Source organism: Equus asinus, chromosome 2 (assembly GCF_041296235.1).
Source record: "Equus asinus isolate D_3611 breed Donkey chromosome 2, EquAss-T2T_v2, whole genome shotgun sequence".
Lineage (NCBI taxonomy): Eukaryota > Metazoa > Chordata > Mammalia > Perissodactyla > Equidae > Equus > Equus asinus.
In genome coordinates this window covers 84,328,744-84,351,367 of record NC_091791.1, presented here as the reverse complement: position 1 = coordinate 84,351,367, position 22,624 = coordinate 84,328,744, and the positions used below count along the sequence as shown (strand labels likewise).

General features: G+C 42.4%; 1 protein-coding gene across 4 annotated transcripts in view; it reads right to left on the bottom strand.

Moving 5' to 3' along the window:
- Window positions 1-22,624, bottom strand: part of PCNX2 (pecanex 2) — a 281,436-nt gene that overhangs the window by 204,884 nt on the left and 53,928 nt on the right. For all 4 annotated transcript variants that reach the window (XR_011496310.1, XM_014854585.3, XM_044758805.2 and 1 more), the window contains exons 9-12: window positions 22,295-22,430; window positions 10,921-11,066; window positions 3,269-3,422; window positions 3,150-3,182 (exon numbers count right to left, since the gene is read on the bottom strand). Coding sequence is in view for 3 of the 4 variants with exons in the window: in XM_014854585.3 (XP_014710071.3) it covers window positions 3,150-3,182; window positions 3,269-3,422; window positions 10,921-11,066; window positions 22,295-22,430 (469 nt within the window). In the remaining variant the exon portion in view is untranslated. The remainder of the gene's footprint in view (window positions 1-3,149; window positions 3,183-3,268; window positions 3,423-10,920; window positions 11,067-22,294; window positions 22,431-22,624) is intronic.

The following is a 22,624-nucleotide window of genomic DNA, read 5'->3' as shown; positions in this document are numbered from 1 at the left end:
AAAACCTAAGGAAATCTGAGTAAAATATGGACTTTAATTAACAATAATATATCAATATTGGTTCATTAATTGTGACAAACGTAGCATACTGATGAAAGAGGTTAACCACAGGGGAACCGGGTATGGGGTTATATGCGAACTCTCTGTTCTAGCTTCCCAATTTTTCTGCAAAACTAAAACTGTTCTAAAATAAAAAGTTTATTTAAAAAAATCATTCCCAGTGACTTTTATATAACCTGAAGTGGTACCAAATGCCTTCACTTCACAGTAGCCACAGTTCATTGACTAGAACATGTCATAAGTTATAGCCCTTGCTCTTTAGTTTGTACTGTGAGCAAGGAAACAAGATAAATATGCAGAGTGGAAGGAGAAAGGGAAGGAAACGTGACGTGTACACAGGACTTTGTATATTCCAGGCCCTGCAATGGGCGCATTGTGTATATATATATATATATATATATATATATATATATATATATAGTGTCCAATTCACTCTTTACCAAATCCAACTGAGGTGGTTATTATTATCCATATCTTACTCACAAAAAAATTGCTAACATTTGCAGAACACTTCATGTACATTATCTTGTTTAATCCTCTTACAATCCTATTTTATTACTTCCTCCTTTACAGATGAAAAACCTGAGATTCAGAGAAGTGACTTGCCCAAGATCCCATAGTTTGTGGATGGCAAGGCTGGAATTAATCCCAAACCTGCTGGCTTCCAGCTACCCACGTTTCTCATTGTGATCTGAGATTGCCTCCACCATCATTACCCGGGGATGTGGGTCGGGAGGGGGGTGAAAATGCAGATTCCCAGGGGCTGCCCCGGCCGCACGGACTCAGCGTCCCTGCAGGTGCTCAGAATGGCCCCGACCCTGGCTCTGTGCAGGTGATCCCAGTTTTTGCCGCCTGTCAAATATCCTACTGAATTTTGCTTTCTGGGTGATCATTAGTGGTTATTGTTGGTTAGACCTGTGTATAAATCTGTGTCTGCTAAGTAATATCCTCACCACCCATTACTATACTGCCAGTCTCTGATGCTCAGATTGCTTCCAGTATCCACACCGAACTCTCAGGTTTTAAGCTCTCCTGGACCCATTTTCTTTCACGGTCAGATGCATTTCCTTCAAGCCCAGGGTGTACTGTGCCATATCTATTAGCATGTCATTATTAATTCTGCACTTATATCTGAAATATATACAGTGTTATGCAAAAACTTTACTTTTAATTTGTTATTTTCTGGTTTTAACAACTTGCCCAAAATTTGCCACTTCTGTGCTCCTGGAAGGAAACAAAGGAAAAAAGTCAATCACTCTAAGAGCAAGAATTGACTGAACTTATTAAGAGCCCCTCCTTGCAAATGTACAAAATAAAGTAGTTTAGAAAAGCACTTTGGTTCAAGTGACAGTCCCTGATGAGTGACAATTAGCCAGGGGTAGAGACAGTGGCAGGCTTGAGGACCATCTCCGCCCAGACTTGGTTCACTCTGTTGACCACCTGCTTTCTGAGGTTTTCTCATCCATCACTGGACATAATATATCAGCCTTCTAAATGCCTGCATGGGTCAGTTAGGTTGCAAGAGGAAATATTTCAGAGCTTCCACATTTTCTTTCCTCACTAGAACTGTTAGAGGAATGCCAAGTCAAATCAGGGGATAATCTACTTCGAAATTTGTGTAAGGGAATTAATTACTGCAATAAACATGGTTAGCTGTCTGACATGGCTTACTGTGACAGTAAGAAAAGTCATTTCTTACTATCTCACCATGACAGGCTGGCTCACATAAAGGGACAGCAGCTTGATCGACTCTTCTGGCAACTAGATCAATACAGCCAATATAACTCCAGCTTCCAGCAATGACACAGAGGTCCAGCTAACAGACATTACAGATCCACAGGGAACACATAGCCGTTCTCGCCATCCACCTTGACTAGCACGTTCTGCATTACTCCTGAAAGCACATGCAGGAAATGAACGTTTAATAGCATCCAACACCCCTCCCCCCAAGTCACCCAGAAAAACAGCGACACTAAAGTCCTGTCACTAGAAAGCAGGGTTTATTTACTGAAGCAGGAGGACAGTGGTGTGGCATCTCAGGTGGGCTCGAACAAAACACTTCAGAGCCGCACATCTCTCCTCGCACCACCTAACCCAGACTTCTGAGGATAATCACAACAATGCATCTTCATACCCTAATTATGCTGCTTCTACTTATCTTGACATTCAGACTCTGGGATAAAAGAAGATGTACTATATGTAAACCAATTATGGGGAACAGAGGAATTTAACAAGACAGCAATGTACGCCACCGATCGTCCAATTATAAGCTTTTTTAATTACTACGAGCTAAACATAAGCTATCACAGATTTAAAAGCAGTCCTAAGTCTGGATATGAATTCTTCTAAAACACAATAGAGGGAAGATCAAGCTTTCTTTCATTGGAAGGGTTTTTCGAGGCCCACAGGAGCTTGCCATAACAAAGGAAGGAATGTTTCTCAAAGAGCTGGGAAGTCCACCAGGCAGTGGCTCAGTGCAAAGGCATGTGGTGGCATACCAGGGGACAGTGCCAGACCCTGCCCGACAGGGTCCCATAGGGGAAGGCACAGCCGAATCAGTAAAAAGAATAATGATTCATGTTTACATAACTGACATGACCAATAATGATAGCTACCCTTTATTAAGCAATTCCTATGTCCCAGGCACTGTTTTAAGCATGCTACATGGATTATTTAATCCCCATAGGCATTTTTATCATCCTTATCTACAGATAGGGAAACTGAGGCATGGAGCATACACATCTTGCTCAGGGTCCAACATTCAAGCCCAGGAACCACGAAACAAATGTAGGCAGTCCGTCTGATTGCAGGGCCTACAGTCTTCCCCACCAGGCTGCACGGTCTTTCCTGACACGAGTCCAGTGGGATAGAAAAGACTCTCCATACACTCTCGTCCATACCCCACTACCACTCACACCATGCTCTCAGATCTAAAGCCTGAACTTGGCCACCAGGCACTAATATTACCATTTACATACTCAAATATATGTACATTGATATATATTTTGCCTTGCGAATAGATTTGGCTGTTCCCCTATCTTCAACACAAGCAGACAAGACAAGCTACGTGCCTGTTATTGGAAACTTACATGTATTGGCGAGGCGGGGTCAGGCTGGACACTCTAGAACACAAATCAGAAGTGTCTGTGTCATCATCTCATGATTTCAAGGATACATTAGTGATGGTAAGAATTAGACGTGGTCTTGCCTTTAACAGGGAATACTGGCAGCTGGCCATGACCAGGCAGAAGAGGAGCACCCACATGTCTTTGCAAAAGCCTCGGTTCAAGGTCAGAAATCCCAGTAGGGAAACCAGGACGATGAGTAAAATCGCCAGCACATTTTCCTTGACATCTTCAGTTCTGCGCAAAATAACCAAATAAAAACGAAGGCGATAAAAGGTAAGTCTACCTCTTCTTCAACAGAGAACACCGGCATGCTTCTACAAAGACACAGTCACAACACAGTAGTTATCCCAAGCATGCCTCTGTTCTGCTAACAAGATTTTAAGGTTTCTTCCTTACTTTATTCCTGTGTTTTATAAACGAAATCCATATTTTAACCCAAGATTTCTGTTATTGAAACAAATGAAATATAATCCCATTGGGTCTCCTGGTCCACTAAGCTGGGTTTACTGGGAGAAAGCAATTAATCATTCCATCCACAACAGTGAAATGTGTCTCAGATAAAGACCTTCACTAGCTCCTTTAAAGGGGGGAGGAGGTGCATTAACACCTGGCTAAAGCAGGAAATCCTCTCCACATACAATCTCCACAGCCAGGATTTGCTGCTTAGTTTCAGAAGCTGGGAGAGCTCCAGCCTGAGAGCTGACAGTGCAGAGGGTCTGACTGAGGTGTGTCATGACCACAGTCTCACGGGGTGCTTTTCTCTTGGGGGACTTCGCATAAGCGGGGTGGGCCAGAGAGGTGGGCTCATGCAGAGTGGGGTGTTGTCAGTGGGTGTGCAAAGGGACAAAGTAAGGGAGTTCTAGGACGTCAAAACAAAGGGGCTGAAGGCTGGATCATGGAGCCTAAGTAGGATGCGGAGGGAACTGAGGACAGGAAGAGCTGCCAGATGGGAGAAAATGGGGGGCGGGGGGTCAAAGTGCTAGCAATGGTATGGGAACGTTAAAGGGCATATAACAGATGAGCAGAGGCTAAGATGACGACTTCAGAGGTGGGAGATTTTCACAGGAGGACAAGATGCAGGGTGGAGTTATGGGAAGGGGCGATTGAAACGGATTAAAGGAGGATGGCATGGACCACAAGGTCAGGTAGATGGGTCATTCACAGAATTCTGAGTATATTCCTTACCTCATCAATTTTTGCTCATGTACATACTGGTCTCTCATTAAATTAAGCTCATTTTTCGACAGGGACAATTGGCTACTTCATTCCTGGCATGGAGGCACTCCTGAGCATTATTTTTTTAATTAATAGACTTTATGCCTTAACACAGTTTTAGATTCACAGCAAAATTAAGGGGAAAGTACAGACTTTCCACACAGCCCCTCCCTCCAAACACATATACCCAGCCTCCCCCACTATCAATATCCCCCACAAGAGTGGTACATTTGTTATAATCGAGGAACACTGACACCTCATTATCAACCAAAGTCCCTGGTCTACATCATGGTCCATTCTTGACGGTGTACATTCTACGGGTTTGGACATGTATCTACCGTTACAGTATCATCATACAGTATGCAGCCCTTCCAGATGGGCTCCTTTCACTTAGTGATATGCATTTACGGTTCCTCCACATCTTTTCATGTCTTGCTGGCGCATTTCTTTCTATTGCTGAATAATATTTCACTGTAGAGATGTACCACAGTTTGTTTATCCAGAAGGACATCTTGGTTGCTTCCAAGCTGGCAATTATGAATAAAGGTCCTATAAACATCTGTGTGCAGGTATTTGTGTGGATCCAAGTTTTCAGTTCATTTGGACTAAGGAGCATGATTGTTGGATCATATGGTAAGAATATGTTTAGTTTTGTAAGAAAATGCCAAGCTATCTTCCAAAGTGGCTGTACCATTTTGCATTTCCAATAACAGTGAAAGAGTTCCTGTTGTTCAACATCCTCGCCAGCATTTGTTGTTGTCAGTGTTTTGGATTTGGCCATTCTAATAGGTGTGTAGTGGCATCTCATTATTGTTTTAATTTATAATCCCCTAATGATATATGATGTGGAGCATCTTTTCATTTGCTTATTTGCCATCTGTATATCCTCTTTGGTGAGGTGTCTATTCATATCTTTTGCCCATTTTTCAATCAGGCAATTGAGATGCATAGAATCAAGAGGTACAGAAAAGTGAAGAACTCAAATATCATGATGCTCAAGTTGAAAATTAAAAAGAAAAAATTGAGGGGGACCAAAATATCTTGGGTAAAAAGGGAAATCTATGTGTTTTCTATTTCCCATTATGCAATTTTTATAGAGCTAAATATATTTTGTCAGTTCAGGTCCATAAAACTCATTATGTATTCTGTAGTGTGCTCATAACATTTTGATGTATACTTAAAGTATTGAAAGGTTTAGGAAATAAAATGAAACAAAAATTTCAATGAAGAAAACTTTTTTTCTACTTGGGGGAAAGAATAAAGTTTTTAAAAAGTATTATTTTTCCCCACATTCTCCTCCACGAGGACTTCACTCCTCTACCCCCAGCCCCCACCCCCCCCACTATCACTCCCCTCCCACAGCTCCCCATGTATCTATATTTAAATATCAGGTTAAATGTTTTACTCACTGGGCAAGGAGTATCATGATTAAGGCTGTACTTTAGAAAGATTTATCTTGCAGGTTTACAAGATGATAATGGAGGGGAAAGAGACCAGAGCAAGGAGAAACAACATTCCAGGCGAAAAGTAATGAGAGCCTGGGAAAGTGACATGGCTGAGGAATTAGAAAGGGCATGTGACTTTAAGAAACAAAAAGAGCTGGGCAGAAAGGACTCTGTGATTGAATGGATCACATACATTGAAGGATTGATCAAAAGAATAAAGACGATCCCAAGATTTCAATCTGAAGAAACACGAGTCATGACACAAGGGTCATGGCAGAATCAATGGCAGAAATTGGGAAGGGGAGCTGGTTTGCAAAGGGAAGTTGATTCATTCATTCATGCAACAAAAGTGGTCACCACTGCTCAGGATGCAGGGGATACATAGAACAAAACTTATAGAGCTTCCTTTTCAGTGGGCAGTGAAATAAAATAAGTAATACACGCAAAAAAAATAAGTTTATTGTATAGTATCTGAAGATAATTAGTGCAATAGAAAAATGAACAGAACAAGGTGAGAGGAATTATGAGTGTGTGGGCAGGGAGCCGTTGTAATTTTAAGCAAGAAGGTCAGGCTAAGCCTCACTGAGAAGTGACGCTAGAAAGACGAGGGGGTAGGTCATCAGAGATCTCAAGAAAGAGCGTTCCAGGCAGAGGGAACAGCCAGTGCAAAGGTCTTAAGGCTGGAAGAGTGCCTGGAATGGTGAAGAATAACAGGAAGGCCAGTGTGGGTGAAAAAGAGTCTGCAATGGCAGCAGGAGGTGAGGCCAGAGAGCAAACGAGTGGCTAGCTTATGGGGGACTTGCGGGCATTATGAGCCCTTCAGCTTTCATTCTGAGTGAAACGGGGAGCCACTGCAGAGTGGTCAGCAGAGCGGGGACATTTTAAAAGCCTCACTCTGTTGTGGTAAGAATGGCGTACAGGGAGAATGGGTAGACGCAGGAGATGCTATCGCAGTAACCAGATGAGAGATGAAAGTAGCTCAGACACGGGTGTCAGTATCAAAGGTGGACAGATGCAGCAGACACATCTGGAGGAACAGGAAACATAATTTCCTATGAGAGACTGAATGTGGGTATGAAAGGAAAGAAGACACAAGGATGGCTCCAAGATTTTTAACCTGAGAAACCAGAAGGACGAGGCTGTCATCCGCTGGGATGGGGAAGACCACAGGTGGAGCAACTTGGGATGAGATGGAGATAAAGAGCTCCTTTTACGATCATGAGATGTCGATCTCATAGTTAGATATACAAATCTAGAATTCAGGAGATAGGTCCACGCTGGAGATAAAAATCTGAGAGTCACCAGCACATCGATGTATTTAAAGCCTTGAGACTAAGGCAATCACTTTGTGAAAAGTGGGCAAAGAGAGAAAGGAAGATGAAGAGCCACACAGCATCTCGGGACTCCCACATTAAGGGCTCAGAAGGCAGAGGTTACCTGCAAAGGTGATTGTGCAGGAGCAACCAGCAAGGGAGAAGGAAAACCAAGAGGGGGCTGAGCCTGGGAAGCCAAGAGAAGAAAGCATACCAAGGAGAAGCAATCAACTCTGTCAAATGCTGCAAATGGGTCTCAGTAAGATGAGGACTGAGAGATGTGGTCAATGGTGACCTCAACAAGGGCAGGCTCAGGGGAGTCCTGGGGTCGGGGGAGGCTGAATGGAACGAGTTTATGAGAAAATGGGAGAAGAGAAAACGAAACATGTAAAGGCAGCTCTTCAAGGAGTTTTGCTGCAAAGAAGCAGAGAAACTGACAGTAGCTGCTGAGAAAATGGGGCCAGGAGAGGACTTTTAAGGATGAGAGAAATGAGAACACGTTCTTGTAAGAAGGAGGAGGAGGATGAGCTCAGTTTGAGAAGCATGAATGATTTTGCCTCTATTTGTCACATGCCTAGCTCCCTCTTTTATTTTATAGTTCAGTTTGTGTGTTTCCCCTCAGAAAAGCTTTCTGCAACCACCTGTTCTGCCATCAGTGTCCCTCCTCCCTCTTTTCGTCTATCTCAGGCCTTCATGTGTATCTTTCATGGCACCTATTACAGCTTGCTGTTTGAGCCTATCTCCCCAGTAGACGCAGGCTCCATGAGGGCAGGACCATGTTTTACTCATCACTCCTCACCCAGTGCCCAGTAGAGAGCCTAGCATGGAGTTGGTGCTTGGGTTTTGTTTTTTTCATTTGTTGAATGAATGAACGAATGAATAAAATGATGCACAGATGGGCAGCTTCTTAGTTTAGATGCAAACCTGATAAACTAGATAAATGAAAATGAACCCTAGGTGTTTTCCAGAACGGGGTAATGGCAGAATAGAAAATAAGAGAAAATCAGAAAGGAGAACAAGGACAAGTCCAAAAATATCTGAGTGGAATGGATGGCGGACTGAAGGCAAACAGAAGAGGCTGCAATTACAGGAACCATGAAGCTCTGACCAGAGATCAGCCTGAATTCCAGAGCAAAGCTGAAAAATGCCAAGTGGAAGGCCATAACGGGTGGGAGTTCACAGCAACGACTGGCTCAATCTCAGGGCTGGTTATTCACCAATTGCTTCCACTTCCTGCCCAACCCTTAGTGTTTTTTATTATGCACACTTTTCCTTTCTCAACTTACATTTGGCAATTCACGTTTTTAATCCATGTGTTACTTTAAATAGAATGTCCCTCAATGAATATCAAAGGAAATTTATTTATGCCTTTCAAACAAAAATATAGCTCTCAGGGTAAAAAATGTAAAATTTATTGTGTGAATTCCGGTTTTCTTAAACCGACCTTTCAGATCATACCTGTTCTAGTTAAGAAGGTGAGCTAGTGAGGTGAGCCATAAAACAGCCCTGCACTGTGCTCAAGGGCACGTCTCATGCCTGGGAGTCTGCATTTTTGCAAAGCTCCCAGGTGATTCTGGTCCACAGCCCTGTTTGCAGGTGACACTCTCCTTGCAAAGGACCCAAACCACTTGGTTTTTCTGGGTCGGTGTTTTGAGTTTTTCTTCCTCCTTCCTTGCTGTGAGCTGGGGGTTCATGTAGTCACTTTCTCCCCTCTTAATTGACTGCACACTGGAACACCAGATCACCAAGCTTGCTAACAGATGCCTGAAAGCAGGCTTATATGGGCTCTGAATAAAGGGTGATTTCTCCCGTGAATTAAGGCCCTAAATTTTAGTGTCTGGATTTGACAACATCAACTTTTGCTACCCTGATTCTATTATATTTTTTATTCATTTTTCTTCTGTCTGGGTTCTGGGCCACATTCCAGGTAATAATAATAATAACAGGGGTGGCCCAGTGGCGCAGCAGTTAAGTTCGCACATTCCGCTTGGGCGGCCCGGGGTTCGCTGGTTCAGATCCCAGGTGCGGACATGGCACCGCTTGGCAAGCCATGCTGTGGCAGGCGTCCCACATATTAAGTAGAGGAAGATGGGCACGGATGTTAGCTCAGGGTCAGTCTTCCTCAGCAAAAAGAGGGAGATTGGCAGCAGATGTTAGCTCAGGGCTAATCTTCCTCAAAAAATAAATAAATAAATAAAATAAAAAATAATAATAATAACAGCAACTAACAATTGAAGAACTCTTTCTTTGGCTAAATTGGTTGAATCCTCACAACCTCCCTGTGGTATAACTATCCCCATTTAAAAGATAGGAAACTGAGGCACAGAAAGCTTTCCCAGCCATCCTAAGATCACAGCACCAACAAGTGGTGGGGACTCAATTTGATCACACGGGGATCTCAAGAACCCAGGGGCTCCCACGCCAGCTGAGGGATCTGCAGATAAGGGAGCGGTGCTATTGCCAGGTTATCCCTGAGCACAGAATTTAAAACTCATTGCGGCTTGCAAGAGAGGTGACTAACCCATAAAACGATAAACTTTTAACAACTGCAATAATCTTCTTCATCATCCTTTTTTAGACCTTAACTGGATTTTCAGTTAATTTTTTGTCACCGAGTGGATTTTAAAATAACACACCTAGAACTCTACAGAAATGTTTGTTTTTAATATGAAGGGTTAACACAAGCTAGTGCAACTTTCAACAATTACTTTTTAATAGAAAAAATATTTCAAAAAACTGCCTCATCTAACAGAATGTATTATCTTGGATTATTTTAGTTAAGTATGAAACGTTCATCTTAAGTGTGTGCCCCTTGGGTAACATAGTGTTGTTAGAAAAACCATCATAACTCCATTCCCTGACTTGTGGGTCCTGAAATTTACCGTTGTAATTTTGCATGGCTATAGTTTTTTAGTATGCAATCACACCATTGAAGACATTACTATAATGAGTAGTTACTGAGGGACCAATTACAGCAAGGCAGGCACCCAGCCTTCCCACTGCCCCCACTGGCTGGCATTTAACTGTGAAACTCGGCATTTGCTGATGGCAGCATTAGTAGCAGCATTTTGAATTTTCAAACCAACTCTCCAGTCAGAACTACACGGCCCTTAAAGATCATAATCCAGTTCTTTGAGTATCTAAAGGTGAGGGGGATGGAAATGGGAAGTCCCCTACCAGGCCCCATCTCCACCACACCTTAACCAACCTGACCCTCCCTCCCCACCGGTCACCACATCTCCAACCCCTCAGCATTTTATCTTGAGGAACAATGATAAGCAGAGGTGAGAAAGAGTAAAAGGGTTTAAAGAAGAGATGAACATCCCAATTAGTTTATATCGGACAGGAGTGAGAAACAGAATCCAAGTTGTCCAAGGGGAGAGCTAGAAGTCACTCCACGTCATCTTCTCTCCTCTGCTCAGCTCACGCCCAGTCAAGCCAGGCCCTGCCTCCAGCTTTCCTACAGTATTCAGACAGCTGTGAGTAGACCAGCTCCTAATATTGTCCCCAAAGCTATTCTTAAATCTAAGCCATCTCACTCAATTCTCACACCTCCCATTTTAATTGCTAAATTACAGCTTCTTCAGTTGTCAGGATCTCACTGCTTCCGCTCTGGGTTTGCAGCTCGAAAGGTTTACAATTTGAAAATGTTCCAGAGAACCTTAGCAAGTGGCATTTTTCTTCCATAAGCATGCAAGCACACACTGTTACACCCCCATTGTGTCGCTCATCCATCCATGTGCACGCTCAGCAGCTTACCGATCAAGTAACGCCAACAAGGTAAGTCGATCATACCAGACTTTAATCCACTTGCCAGGGAAAATGATGAATTTGTAAAACTGTTCTCGGTTAAATTTTCCTTGTGTCGAAGAACATGATGAGTCTTCCAGATCCTGACTTACATGCTTTCAGATACCAAAAGAAGCAACAGAGAAAGAGTTTCATATTGACATGTTATTATCATAAATATAGCTCATACTCAAAAGTACAAAAAGCCAATATCCAAATTCTGAAAGGTAAACTAACATATTTCACAAAAATGGGTCCTCTAAAAAAAGAATAATGATCAACAAAAAGGGTCTTTCTTACTAATACACTTCAATTCCACTATAATGTACCATTAAAATTATGCTACTCATCATATCAAAACTACTGTTAATTAAGGCCAAGAAACTGCCATGAAAATAATTCTTATGAAAGATCAGAATTCAACAAAAGATCTTAAATGACTTAATTTTTGAAAGGCATGTTATTTAACGTAATGTTGAGATAAACATTCAAATTTTACTGAGTAAAAAGATTGTCATTGGCAATATGTAGGTCATTGGTGAGGCTTGATATAAGAAAAGCCAGAATATTTATAGAAAAAAAATCTAAACCAATAAAATAGAAACAGGCAGGGAAATTTAATCCCTGATTTAAAACATTTTAACCCCAAATTCATCTTTGATTGACTCTAATCGAGTGAGGAAGAATTCAATTTTGAAAAAAAGGTGAGTCTTCATTGATTTGTCTAACAAATACTTAACGGGTGCTTCCTACAAGTCTGGCACAAGGTTGGAAATAGGAATATAAGAAGAATAGGGCAGACTCAGTCCTTGGCCTCCCAGTGCCTGTAAGAAAACATCCCTTTGACACGGTCATGGTCACGCAACTCAGACCAGACACTGATGGCATGCCAGGGCCAAGCACGGGCACACCAGACAACAGCTGGGCTCCACCTGAGAAGCAGAGGGGACGCAGACCTTGAGGAAGTGAAGCCAAGGGCTCCACAAGGGGAGGAACACAGAGGACAGAAAGGAGAAAAGACCAAAGCTTACCTCTTCTGACACCTGACGCCATATTTAAAACATAAGTAGTTAAAACAGCCTGATAGGATGGCAGAGACCACGCTTGCAATTAAATATCAATTAATAGTTACCTCATTTATTCATTATCAAGGAGGAATAAAATGTCCCATATTGCTAAATTTCTCAGAAAACTGAAGATTACCCTCTTTAAATCTAATGTAGTTAATATTGACCTCTGTCATAGCTGTCTTCCGAAAATGTGCTGTTGTAGCTTCTTGTGCTCCTAAATATGGTCTGCGGGGTGCCCTTGAACACTTCCTTCCTGTCTGGCTCACGTCTACTCACTGCTCATCCACAGTGTTCACAAACCAGGGAAAGCCCAAGGACTGTGGCGCCTCAGCGTATTTTCCCTACAATGAATAACACCAGGTACCACGCTTTTAAAATATATACAGTTTTACTAAATATTGAGTCAATGCAAATATGTATAATTTTAGATGTGTTAAGGTGCAAAGAAAAACAATTCAAGGGATACCTATGTGGCTATCACTTAGCATAAGAAAAAGAGCATTAGCATTAGCAGAGAAGGTTCCTGTGGGCCACCTGAACCCCGTCCTCTTCCCTCCAGAGATCACCACTGCCCTGACTTTTGTGTTTATCATTCCCTTTCATCTGTGTTTTACTATGCTTATATCCCAAACTTCTTTTTTTTTTTTAAATATGCTTTTTGGTGAGGAAGATTGGCCCTGAGCTAACATTTGTTGCCAATCTTCCTCTCTTTTTTTTTCTCCCCAAAGCCCCCCCCAGTACATAGTTGTATATTCTAGCTGTAGGGTATTCTAGTTCTTCTCTGTGGGATGTCGCCACAGCATGGCTTGATGAGCAGTGTGTAGATCCACGCCTAGGATCCAAACCGGCAAACCCCAGGCCGCCAAAGCAAAGCACACAACCTTAACCACTCAGTCACTGGGCCGGCCCCGCCCCAAACTTCTATATTGTTTAGTTTTGTATGTTTTTGAACTTCACAGATATGAAATCTCAGCATATGTATCCTTTTGCAACTTGTATTTTGCTTTTTTCCCCCATTCCACATTATGTTCCTGAGACTGATCCATGATGTTTTGTAGTTCTAACATCCATTTTCAGCTGTATAATATTCCATTATATGGATATGCCATAATTTACTTATCCATTTTCTTGTTGACTATTTAGGACGGGTTTTTTCTCACTTTTTTTACTATTACTATTTTGAACATCCTTGGACATGTCTCCTGGTACATATGTGCAAGAATTTCTTTAGAACATAGACCTAGGAATGCAATTGCTAGATATGCAAATGTTCAACTGTACCAGATGTTCAACTTTACTGGAAACAAATTGTGTGACTTTTCCAGGAAATGCACAAATTGACCACAAATGGAATTACTGGGTATGGAAATGTTCTATTTACTAGAAAACACTGTAGAAAAATAAGTTTTCTAGAGTGATTCTAGGAGCTTACATTCCCACCAACAGCATATAAATGTTGCATCGTTCCACATCCTCACCAACATTTGGGAGCAGCAGGTCATTTTTAATTTTTGCTGATCTGGTGAGTATAAAATGATATTTCATTTGTATTCTAATGTGCATTTCCCTCATTATTAATGAAGTTGAGCATCTTTGTCCACTTTTAGTTTTTCTTCATGCAATCATTTGCCCTTTTCTCTGACAGGTTGCTTGTTCGTCTCTCATTAGTTGACATATGTGTATGTGTGTATCCATATGTATACGTGCATGTATATGTATGTATATGTGAGCATGTGTGTGTATATATGATCAAGATCTTTATTAATGTGTTACAGATATTTTCCCAGTTTATGGCTCGTCTTTTCACTTTCTTTATAGTGTTATTGATAAACAGACACTCTTAATTCAAGTGAAATATAATTTATTCATCTTTTCCTACAAAGTGCAAATTTTTTGCACGTTTTGCACTTTGTTTATCAAATCTCTTTCTACCCCAGAGTTGTAAGGACAGCCAATTACATCACCTTTCTTAAAGGTGTATAGTTTTGCCTTTCACATTTGTTATTCTACCAGGAAATTTTGTACATGACATGAGATAAGGGTCCATTTTCCTTCTCATAGAGAAAACCATTGCCCAGTGCCATTTATTAAAATGTTCATCCTTTCCTCACCAGTTTACCAGAATACCATTGCCTTCATCTGGGTAGTATCTTAGCCTTTAAATTTTAAATTATTTTTGCTGCCCTGTTCTTTGCTTCATCTCCTTCTGGAATTCTGATGAGGAGTCTGGCAGCCCTCCTCCCCTGACCTCCACACTTCTCAACCTCCTTTCCTGTTTCCCTCTGTCTCTCTGTGATACATCTAAATCATTTCTTCAGATCTAACTTCCAGTTCATCAATTCTCTACTCTTATGAGCCACATTTCCTGTTGAAACCTTCAATGTTTTATTTTCACTAGTGTATTTTTCAGTCTAGTATTTGGTGCTTTTTCTGATCTGCTTGGTCACTATCCGGCCTTTTGCTTCTTACTTATATTTTCAACCTCTTTTATTTCTTTATACCTATTAGACACGCTGAATCTGAGCAGGACAATTTCTAAATTCACTGCGAGTCTGTTTCTGCTTGCAGCTGGCTTGGCTGGCTCTTCTTCACGGTGGCATGTCTTCTAGCATATTTTACAGCTTTTCGCTTAACCACATTTTCCTTGGATCTTTATCAGTATGAATTCTTTGAGAACAATATTAAAGTTCACTTCTTCCAGATTAAAATTTACCTCTGTTTCTGCGAGGCACCTGGAGGCACTACCAACCTGAAATACAATAAATTCTTTGTCTGAGGTGTTTGGACCATCCACGCGGCGGGAACCGGCTGCAGAAGTTATCTCGTGGTTACACAGTTTTAAGAGGGATCTCTGTCCCCTTCCCCCACACCAAGCTTTGAGGCAGGCAGTTTCCATGCAGTCCCCTTAGTGAAGGTAGTGAAGTTAGAGTGTGCTTAGTTAATATGAACAGTGGGGTGCGGCTTCTTGGGGTCCCAGATAAAGTGGGGAGATGCCTGTTAGATGTCCCACATTGTGCTTTGTCTCTTGTTTTCCGTGCACAGGGGCCATAAAGCCACAGCTCTCATTCATCGCCCCCTTCACTGCTTGGCCCTTGCTTGTCCCTTCTTGCTGCTATCAGTAAGCCATCTCTAGATGCCTCAGCCACCTGCAGATCTTCTATTTCTAATTTGTATTTTTTTTAAGTGTGGTTAAAAAAAACACATAACATAAAACTTACCATCTTAACCACTTTTGAGTGTACAATTCTGAAGTGCTAACTATAGTCATATGGTTGTGCAACAGATCTCCAGAATTTTTTCATCTTGCAAAACTGAAACTCTGTACCTACTGCCATGGAACAAGCCCCTGGCAAACACCCTTCCACTGTCTGTCTCTATGGATTTGACTCATCTAGGTACCACTTATAAGTGGACTCATACAGTATTTGTCTTTTTGTGACTGGCTTATTTTACTTAGCATAATGTCCTCAAGGTTCATCCATGTTGTAGCATGTGTCAGCATTTCCTTCCTTTTTAAGGCTGAGTAAAATTCCAGTATACGTATATACCACATTCTGTTTATCCATTCATCTGTTGACAGACAACTGGATTGCTTCCACCCCTTGGCTGTTGTGACTAACACTGCTACGAACATGGGCATGCAAATACCAAGGCCCTGCTTGCAATTCTTCTGGACATGTACCCAGATGTGGATTGGTGGCATCATTCTAATCTGTATTTTCATTTGTTTGCTTTTGCCCTGTATTTTTCCAAAAAGGATTTACAGTGGGCTCTAATTTCCTGTGGGCTGGCAGACATAACACACCGGAGACTGGCCAGCCCTGTGACGCAGCAGTTAAGTTCACATGTTCCGCTTCTCGGCAGCCCAGGGTTCGCCAGTTCAGATGCCAGGTGCGGACATGGCACCGCTTGGCACACCATGCTGTGGTAGGCATCCCACGTATAAAGTAGAAGAAGATGGGCACGGATGTTAGCTCAGGGCCAGCCTTCCTCAGCAAAAAGAGGAGGATTGGCAGCAGTTAGCTCAGGGCTAATCTTCCACACACACAAAAAAAGACACCAGAGACTGATACCAAGGGCCAAGACAAGAAAAGGGAGGAGGACAGGACAGAAGGGCAGTCATGGAGGTGATGCTGTCTTTTAAAGGTCTCGCACATTTCTCTTTGACTTATAAGGCAGAAGGTTATAACTTGGGCAGACTACGTGATTTCTTTCTTAATTCAGTGAGCGTCACTGATGTCAAGGTTCCCGGCACATGTAAGGGCAGCACCTGCTTCATCGGAGACCACTGCAGAACTCTCCAGGAGGCAACTTTCCCATCTCTCTGTTCCCAGATGCTAATTCCCTGACTCAGCTTATGGAGCAAGGAGTTATTCCGATTATAAAACATTAACGCAAAAAGCATTTCAAGGGAAAGCTGACCCCTCACAAAGGCAATATGCAGGATGGATTGGACTGTGTTATTACAGGAAAGCTGAGACGGTAAGTGCTGCTTGTGTCTGGAATTCTATTCCAACATAAAAGAGAGCTTAGTGGAAACTGCCTGGTGTCATGTCAGCAAGAACGGCATCTTCTTCGAAAGAAATTGAATTGGTGGTTTATAGTAAACCTTCTACCCAAAAGGGATCCTTTTCCTGTATACTCCATGGACAGAGTGCCCGTAAGAAATGTGTGCACAAGGTAACCATGGTTTACTGTTGTGTGATGTGGCAATTCACATATGACACATAACGAGGCCAAGGGTAAGCAACAGCAAAGATGAGAGCATTCTTTCTGAACTGTAAGAAAAATATTCTCCCTAAGTTGAGGTTTAATATTACACCTTTGCTGTCTGGGACAGTCTCTATCAAAAAAATATCACATGAAGCCTATGTCTCCATCTTTTGCAAAACTTACTAGAGATTCCGGCATATTGTGCTATTGATTGCTGCTTAAATAAAAGTCCTTGTTTAAAAGACATCTCAGAATTTAATGCAGCGAAAAGGTGATTTGCTGTCTCTGTTAGTTTGCTAGGGCTGCCATGACAAAATACCACACGCAGAGTGGTGGCTTAGATAACAGAAATGTATTTCCTCACAATTCTCGAGGCTGGAAGTCTGAGATCAAGGTGTCAGCAGGGCTGGCTCCTCTGAGGCCTCTCTCCTTCACTTGGAGATGGCTGTCCTCGCCCCATGTCTTCACATGGTCTTCCCACTGCGTCTGCATCCTGATCTCTTCTTACAAGGACACCAGCCATATTGCAATAGGGCCCACCCTCATGACCTCATTTGAACTTAATTACTTCTTCAAAGACCTTATCTCCAAATAAGGTCACATTCTGAGGTACTGGGGGGGTTACGACTTCAACATATAAATTTTGAGGTAGCACCAATCAGCCCATAGCAACTTCTTCTATGAGAAAATAAAGCTCATGTAATGACATTTTTTGCCTTCGATGCCAAGGAAGCTCAGAGCTAAATATTTCAGTGAATTATAGCAACTATTCTTAGCCTGTTTTCTGGTACAAATTTCAAATTCAAATTTTTCTCATCATTTTACTCACTCATTTATTCACTCCTCCAACAAATATTTATTGTAGATTATCTAAGTCAGATACTATATGTAGTCTATGCTGAGAATTCAAAGGATAACACAACAGAATTTCTACCTTAAAGGGGTTTAGAAGTTCCTGGAGAGTAGACAAGCAAACCAGCATTGAAAACACAGTGACACACACACACAAGTATAAACATATCTATATCTGTACCTATATATCTAGAGAGAGGGACAGACGTGAGCCATGGGAGCGTGTAAGAGAGATATCTCTGGAGAGGGCATGGAGGAAAGGGGGCCAGGGCAGAACTCCTAGACAGCATCAGCAATGACGGGGCTCACAGGGGACAACCCATAATGCAGACTGAGAAGGAACTTCCTATCTATGACTTAGGTGAATACATAGACACGCTGACCAAAGGGCTGCGTCGTCTCTGATTCATTAATTAAGCCTCACCAAAGAAAAGCGTGTCACACTGCCCAGCAAGTCAGGCCGGCAAGCTTTATTCTACTCCCAGAAGAAAGAGATTACTAAAAGTAGGGAGACAGGGTATAGCTGAACACAAGTACTTTTCAAGAAACAAGGTAGCTGCATTTGCTCACGCTCCCCATATGGATTTATATTTACAGCACAATACTCAAGTTTCATTTAATCAATCTGAACTGTCAAGAATAACTTAAATCATGATCAGCATATTCAGTTTAAGAAGGCAGGGAAGTATATATAGTACATTTCAGAAATATTTTGGGGTAGAATTAAACCATTTGAGAATGTAAAATCTTCCTTCCTCCCCTAAGCTTCCTGAAAAATTAGACTGTTCCAAATAAGGGCACCTTCAAGAGTTCCATATAACTGATAAGAATTTTTTTTTTTTTGAGGAAGATTAGCCCTGAGCTAACTGCTACTGCCAATCCTCCTCTTTTTGCTCAGGAAGACTGGCCCTGAGCTAACATCCATGCTCATCTTCCTCTACTTTATACGTGGGACGCCTATCACAGCATAGCTTGCCAAGCAGTGCCATGTCCACACCCGGGATCCGAACCAGCGAACCCCGGGCCGCCGAAGCGGAACGTGTGCACTTAATCGCTGTGCCACCAGGCCGGCTCCAAGAATTTTGATGATATTAATAACCGTCACTGATTCTTAAAGGCATAGTTTTGCCACATATTATCTCTAATCCTCTAAACCTCACAATAACTCTTCTACATAGGTATTATTATCTCCATTTATAACAATAATAATAATAATGCCACTCTCACGCTCATAGACTTACACAGAGCCTTAGTTTACAAGCACATTCACATACATGCTATCTCATTTTTTAATGTGGGATAAGTTGAATGGGTTTGAAACCAGATCCAGGTGAGAGTAAACGGAAACAGAAAATGCTATATTCCCAAAGATCCAACAGTGTCTTTGAGTGGACTGGGCCTGCCTCTCAACCAGCAGTGTAATAAAGAAGATGTTTCAAAGTGATTACTCAAACACTTATACAACATAATCGAACAATATAAGATTTTAAAGTCATGGTAATGAACCTATAGAATATACCCAATGAGATTAGAAGTGCATGATGGGTAAACTGAGGCACAGAGAAGTACCCGTTTATAACATGGATGCATGTGACACTGTGATTGCTAATATTCAAATCCCCTCAACGCTAATCTGGAGTTCAGGGAACAGATTTCATCAACTCCACATGTACACCAATCTTCGTCCTTCTCTTTTGTGCTCAGGAGCTAAGTTCTGCAGCCATGATGATGAAAAACAACCTCTGCCACTTGTCTGCCAAATACAAAAAGAAGCTGACCAGCCCTCCTGAGAACATCCCTTGCAGAGCTGCTTCTTTCAATGCACACACATTTTATTTGTGCCAGGAAGAATCTCCAACAAGTCCTTTCTCTGGTCTGGGCCCACCTCCTGGCCACCATGGGACCCTGTAGAATATGGTCCTTTGCTAGAATGAGAAGAGTTTACAGGACGTAGTGGTGGGAGGACTCCCAGTCCACACATGCCACACTCGGGCAGCTGTGAATGACAGAGGGAGGGAGGATGGGGGAAGGGAAGTCATTAACTAGTTTTGCATTCAGAGCCCTATTTCTCACTTATTTTTCCTGGACTTAGCTAAGAAACAGCTCCTCATGTCATTACCCCTGTGCATCTATGCTCCAAGACTAGTGAGCACACCTGCCTTCTGTCTCCCCTCCAGACCTCTGCCCAAGCTGTTTCTCTGCCTAACTTCAGCTCATCCTCCACGTTTGGCTGAGATGTCACCTCACTGAGGAAGTCTCCCTGATCCCCTGCATCCTGGCCGGGGGCTTCTTCTGGGTCCCAGACCTGAGCATATCTCATCATCATCTCCATCATAGACGGCTATGGGTTGACCAGTTAAGTTGCCTGAAGGCAAGGGCTGAGTCTCTTTGTCACTGTGTACCATGCCCCTAGCACAGGGCTGAAGGTACAGTAGCCTTGACTACATATGTGTGGGATAACAAACAGGAAACAACTTAATTTTTACTTTGTGGGCAAAACCTAATCTAATTCCCTGGTGATATCAGTTAAATTTTCAAAACTAAACAGTAAAACTAAAGCATTTTTTTCTGATATGAGACCTTTGTAAGCATGCACTGATGGTCTAAACATGAGCCTGGATAGCAATCTTCATTTTTCCACCTCTATACTTACATACAGTAAAACTTAACATTTTTTAAACTTTACTTAAAATTAAGAATGTTAAAAAGGTTGAAGTTCATCAATGAATTTGGCTAAGTGATTAACAACGAAATACTACATATGAATTTAGTTTTTTATATACTCATTTACATAATTGTGCCACTTACAAAATTTTAACTGTAAAATAACGAGTGGTATGACTCAATTTATCCATGCGATATTTACCTCTTTCTGAGCTCTGTTCTATCTGGGAGGTTTCTGAGATGTTAAATCAATGGATTTGCATCTCTGACAATTTGAAGTTCCTAGTTGCCCCAGGGCTCCGCCACTCATGAAATCAATGACATTCCCATCTTCCCAAACTACCTGGATACTTTCAGTAACCTTCCCCTCCTTGGAGGTTCAACACTGACATTCTGCAGGCAGGAAGGGTGGTAGGGAGCTGGAGCTTCCCAGGTCTTGTCAGGGAAAATGCAAGTTTCTCAGAGAAAACTCACATTCTGCAGGGCCCCCCCATGCACTATGGCTTGTGGTGGGAACTAGGACTGGCAGCTGTGTGCGGCTGGGCACAGGGCATGTAGCATGGATGACAAAGCTGGGGTCCAGGCCCACAGGAGCACACAGAGGTACAGAAAAGATTGGTGAACCCAAAGGTACCAGTGGAGAGGAGGCCGCAGAATGCAGGGCCCTCAGAACTGAGGGCTAATGGCAGTCAGCAGACCCCAGCACTGCACCCTAACCAGGCAGGAGCAGTCACCCCTTTGCAGGCACCATCCAGCACATCTGGTGACGAGGCTGGTGCCAGGCATCTGAGCAACGCTCGGCCACCAGAGGCACCCTCCCACCTTCACTTGCCTCCCTTAGTATAGGAAAGCTTCCTGCACACAGAGGCAGTGGAAAGGAGGAGAGGGAGAGACTGAACACACAGAAGTGAAGAAATAGCCGTAACTAACTGAACACTTGCTCCCATGGAAACTCCTTCAAGCCTGAAAGGGATGATTACCTTTCACTGGCACTTTTAGGTCTTCCCTACCCAACCTCCCTTCCCACCTAGTCAGCAGGAATAAGGATTCCAGAGCAATAAGAGGTCAGTTAGAAGATAACACGACAGTTTTTTTTTTGTACATGTGACCAACGATGTGTACATTTCAACCCACTATACTATCAAGCATCTTTTGGAAAAATTTGGTTAGGCAATCATAACTGTATTATTTCTTCGTAGGTGAGGGTCTTTAGAAGAAATCAAAACATTGCCAGGAGGACAGTAAACACAGCACAAAGACACTTCACTAACTAACTAACTCACTCACTCACTAACTCGACAGTATCCTGTCTGTAATTCTGTTCTCTCAATCTGTACCAACTGAAATTCAGCTTTCCTCAAGGTCCAGCCCAAGGGTCCCTTGTTCTAAGGGGCCTTCTCCATCCTCTTTCTCCGAGATGCCCAGGGTTGAATCTGCAGCTCTAAGTTCATGTCTGGGTGTGTGTCTTACTCCTCATGTGATGCTTTGAATGCTTCACTCTGCCCCTCACAGGGTCTTATACTGAATAAGTGAATGAACATTAGTAAGTTACCTTTTGGGAGGCTTCAGATTTTAAGCCCGTTGATGATCACGTCATTTGCTCTAAGAATAAACTCTCCCTTTAAGTCAACATTTATCTTTAAGAATCTCTGAATGCTTACTCTGTAAGGCCATAATAAATTAACAAACATCCAGGTATTTTCCAAGCCATGGGGAAAACCAGGAATTCGAACCGAATGAGCTCCTGTGGGATTTGGGCATCCCGGCAACAAAAGATCGATGTAAGTGAATTTCTAATGCATTTGGAAGACCGATGAAGACAGTGGCAATCGTGTCAATATCGACAGAAGGGTATCTGTTACCCAAACGGTTTCTTTTCACATTTGTTCAGCAGACTACCATGCAGTAATACATCCACAACCCAGTGACGTAAAATTTAGGGCAAGACTGACTAATTCTGTTAGCTAATCCAGACTAGAAACAGGTTTCAAGACCCCTGCTTCCGGAACACTCACAAACAGCGATGCTGGAATGCAGGAACATACCCGTGGGGTTTCTGACTGTGTCCTCCGAGCCACCATTAGTAACAGCTGTTGTTGAAGTGCACTGACTGCAGGGTCCCCGGAAGAAGGATCTTGACTCTCAGAAGTTGTGGTACTGGAGGAACTGATCTGCATCTCTCTGAGGATGGGCAAAACAAAAGCTGTGGTCACCTGGAAGTATGAGAAGTCCTCTGTCTACTATACACACACACAAGGACACTAGGGATCCCCATTGCAAGTAGAGGGTAAGCCTTTACAACCTTATATAAGCAGTTAAGAGTTGAAAACTGTGTATATAAAGCTACCTTCAGGCAGAAGGGGAATCATCTTGCA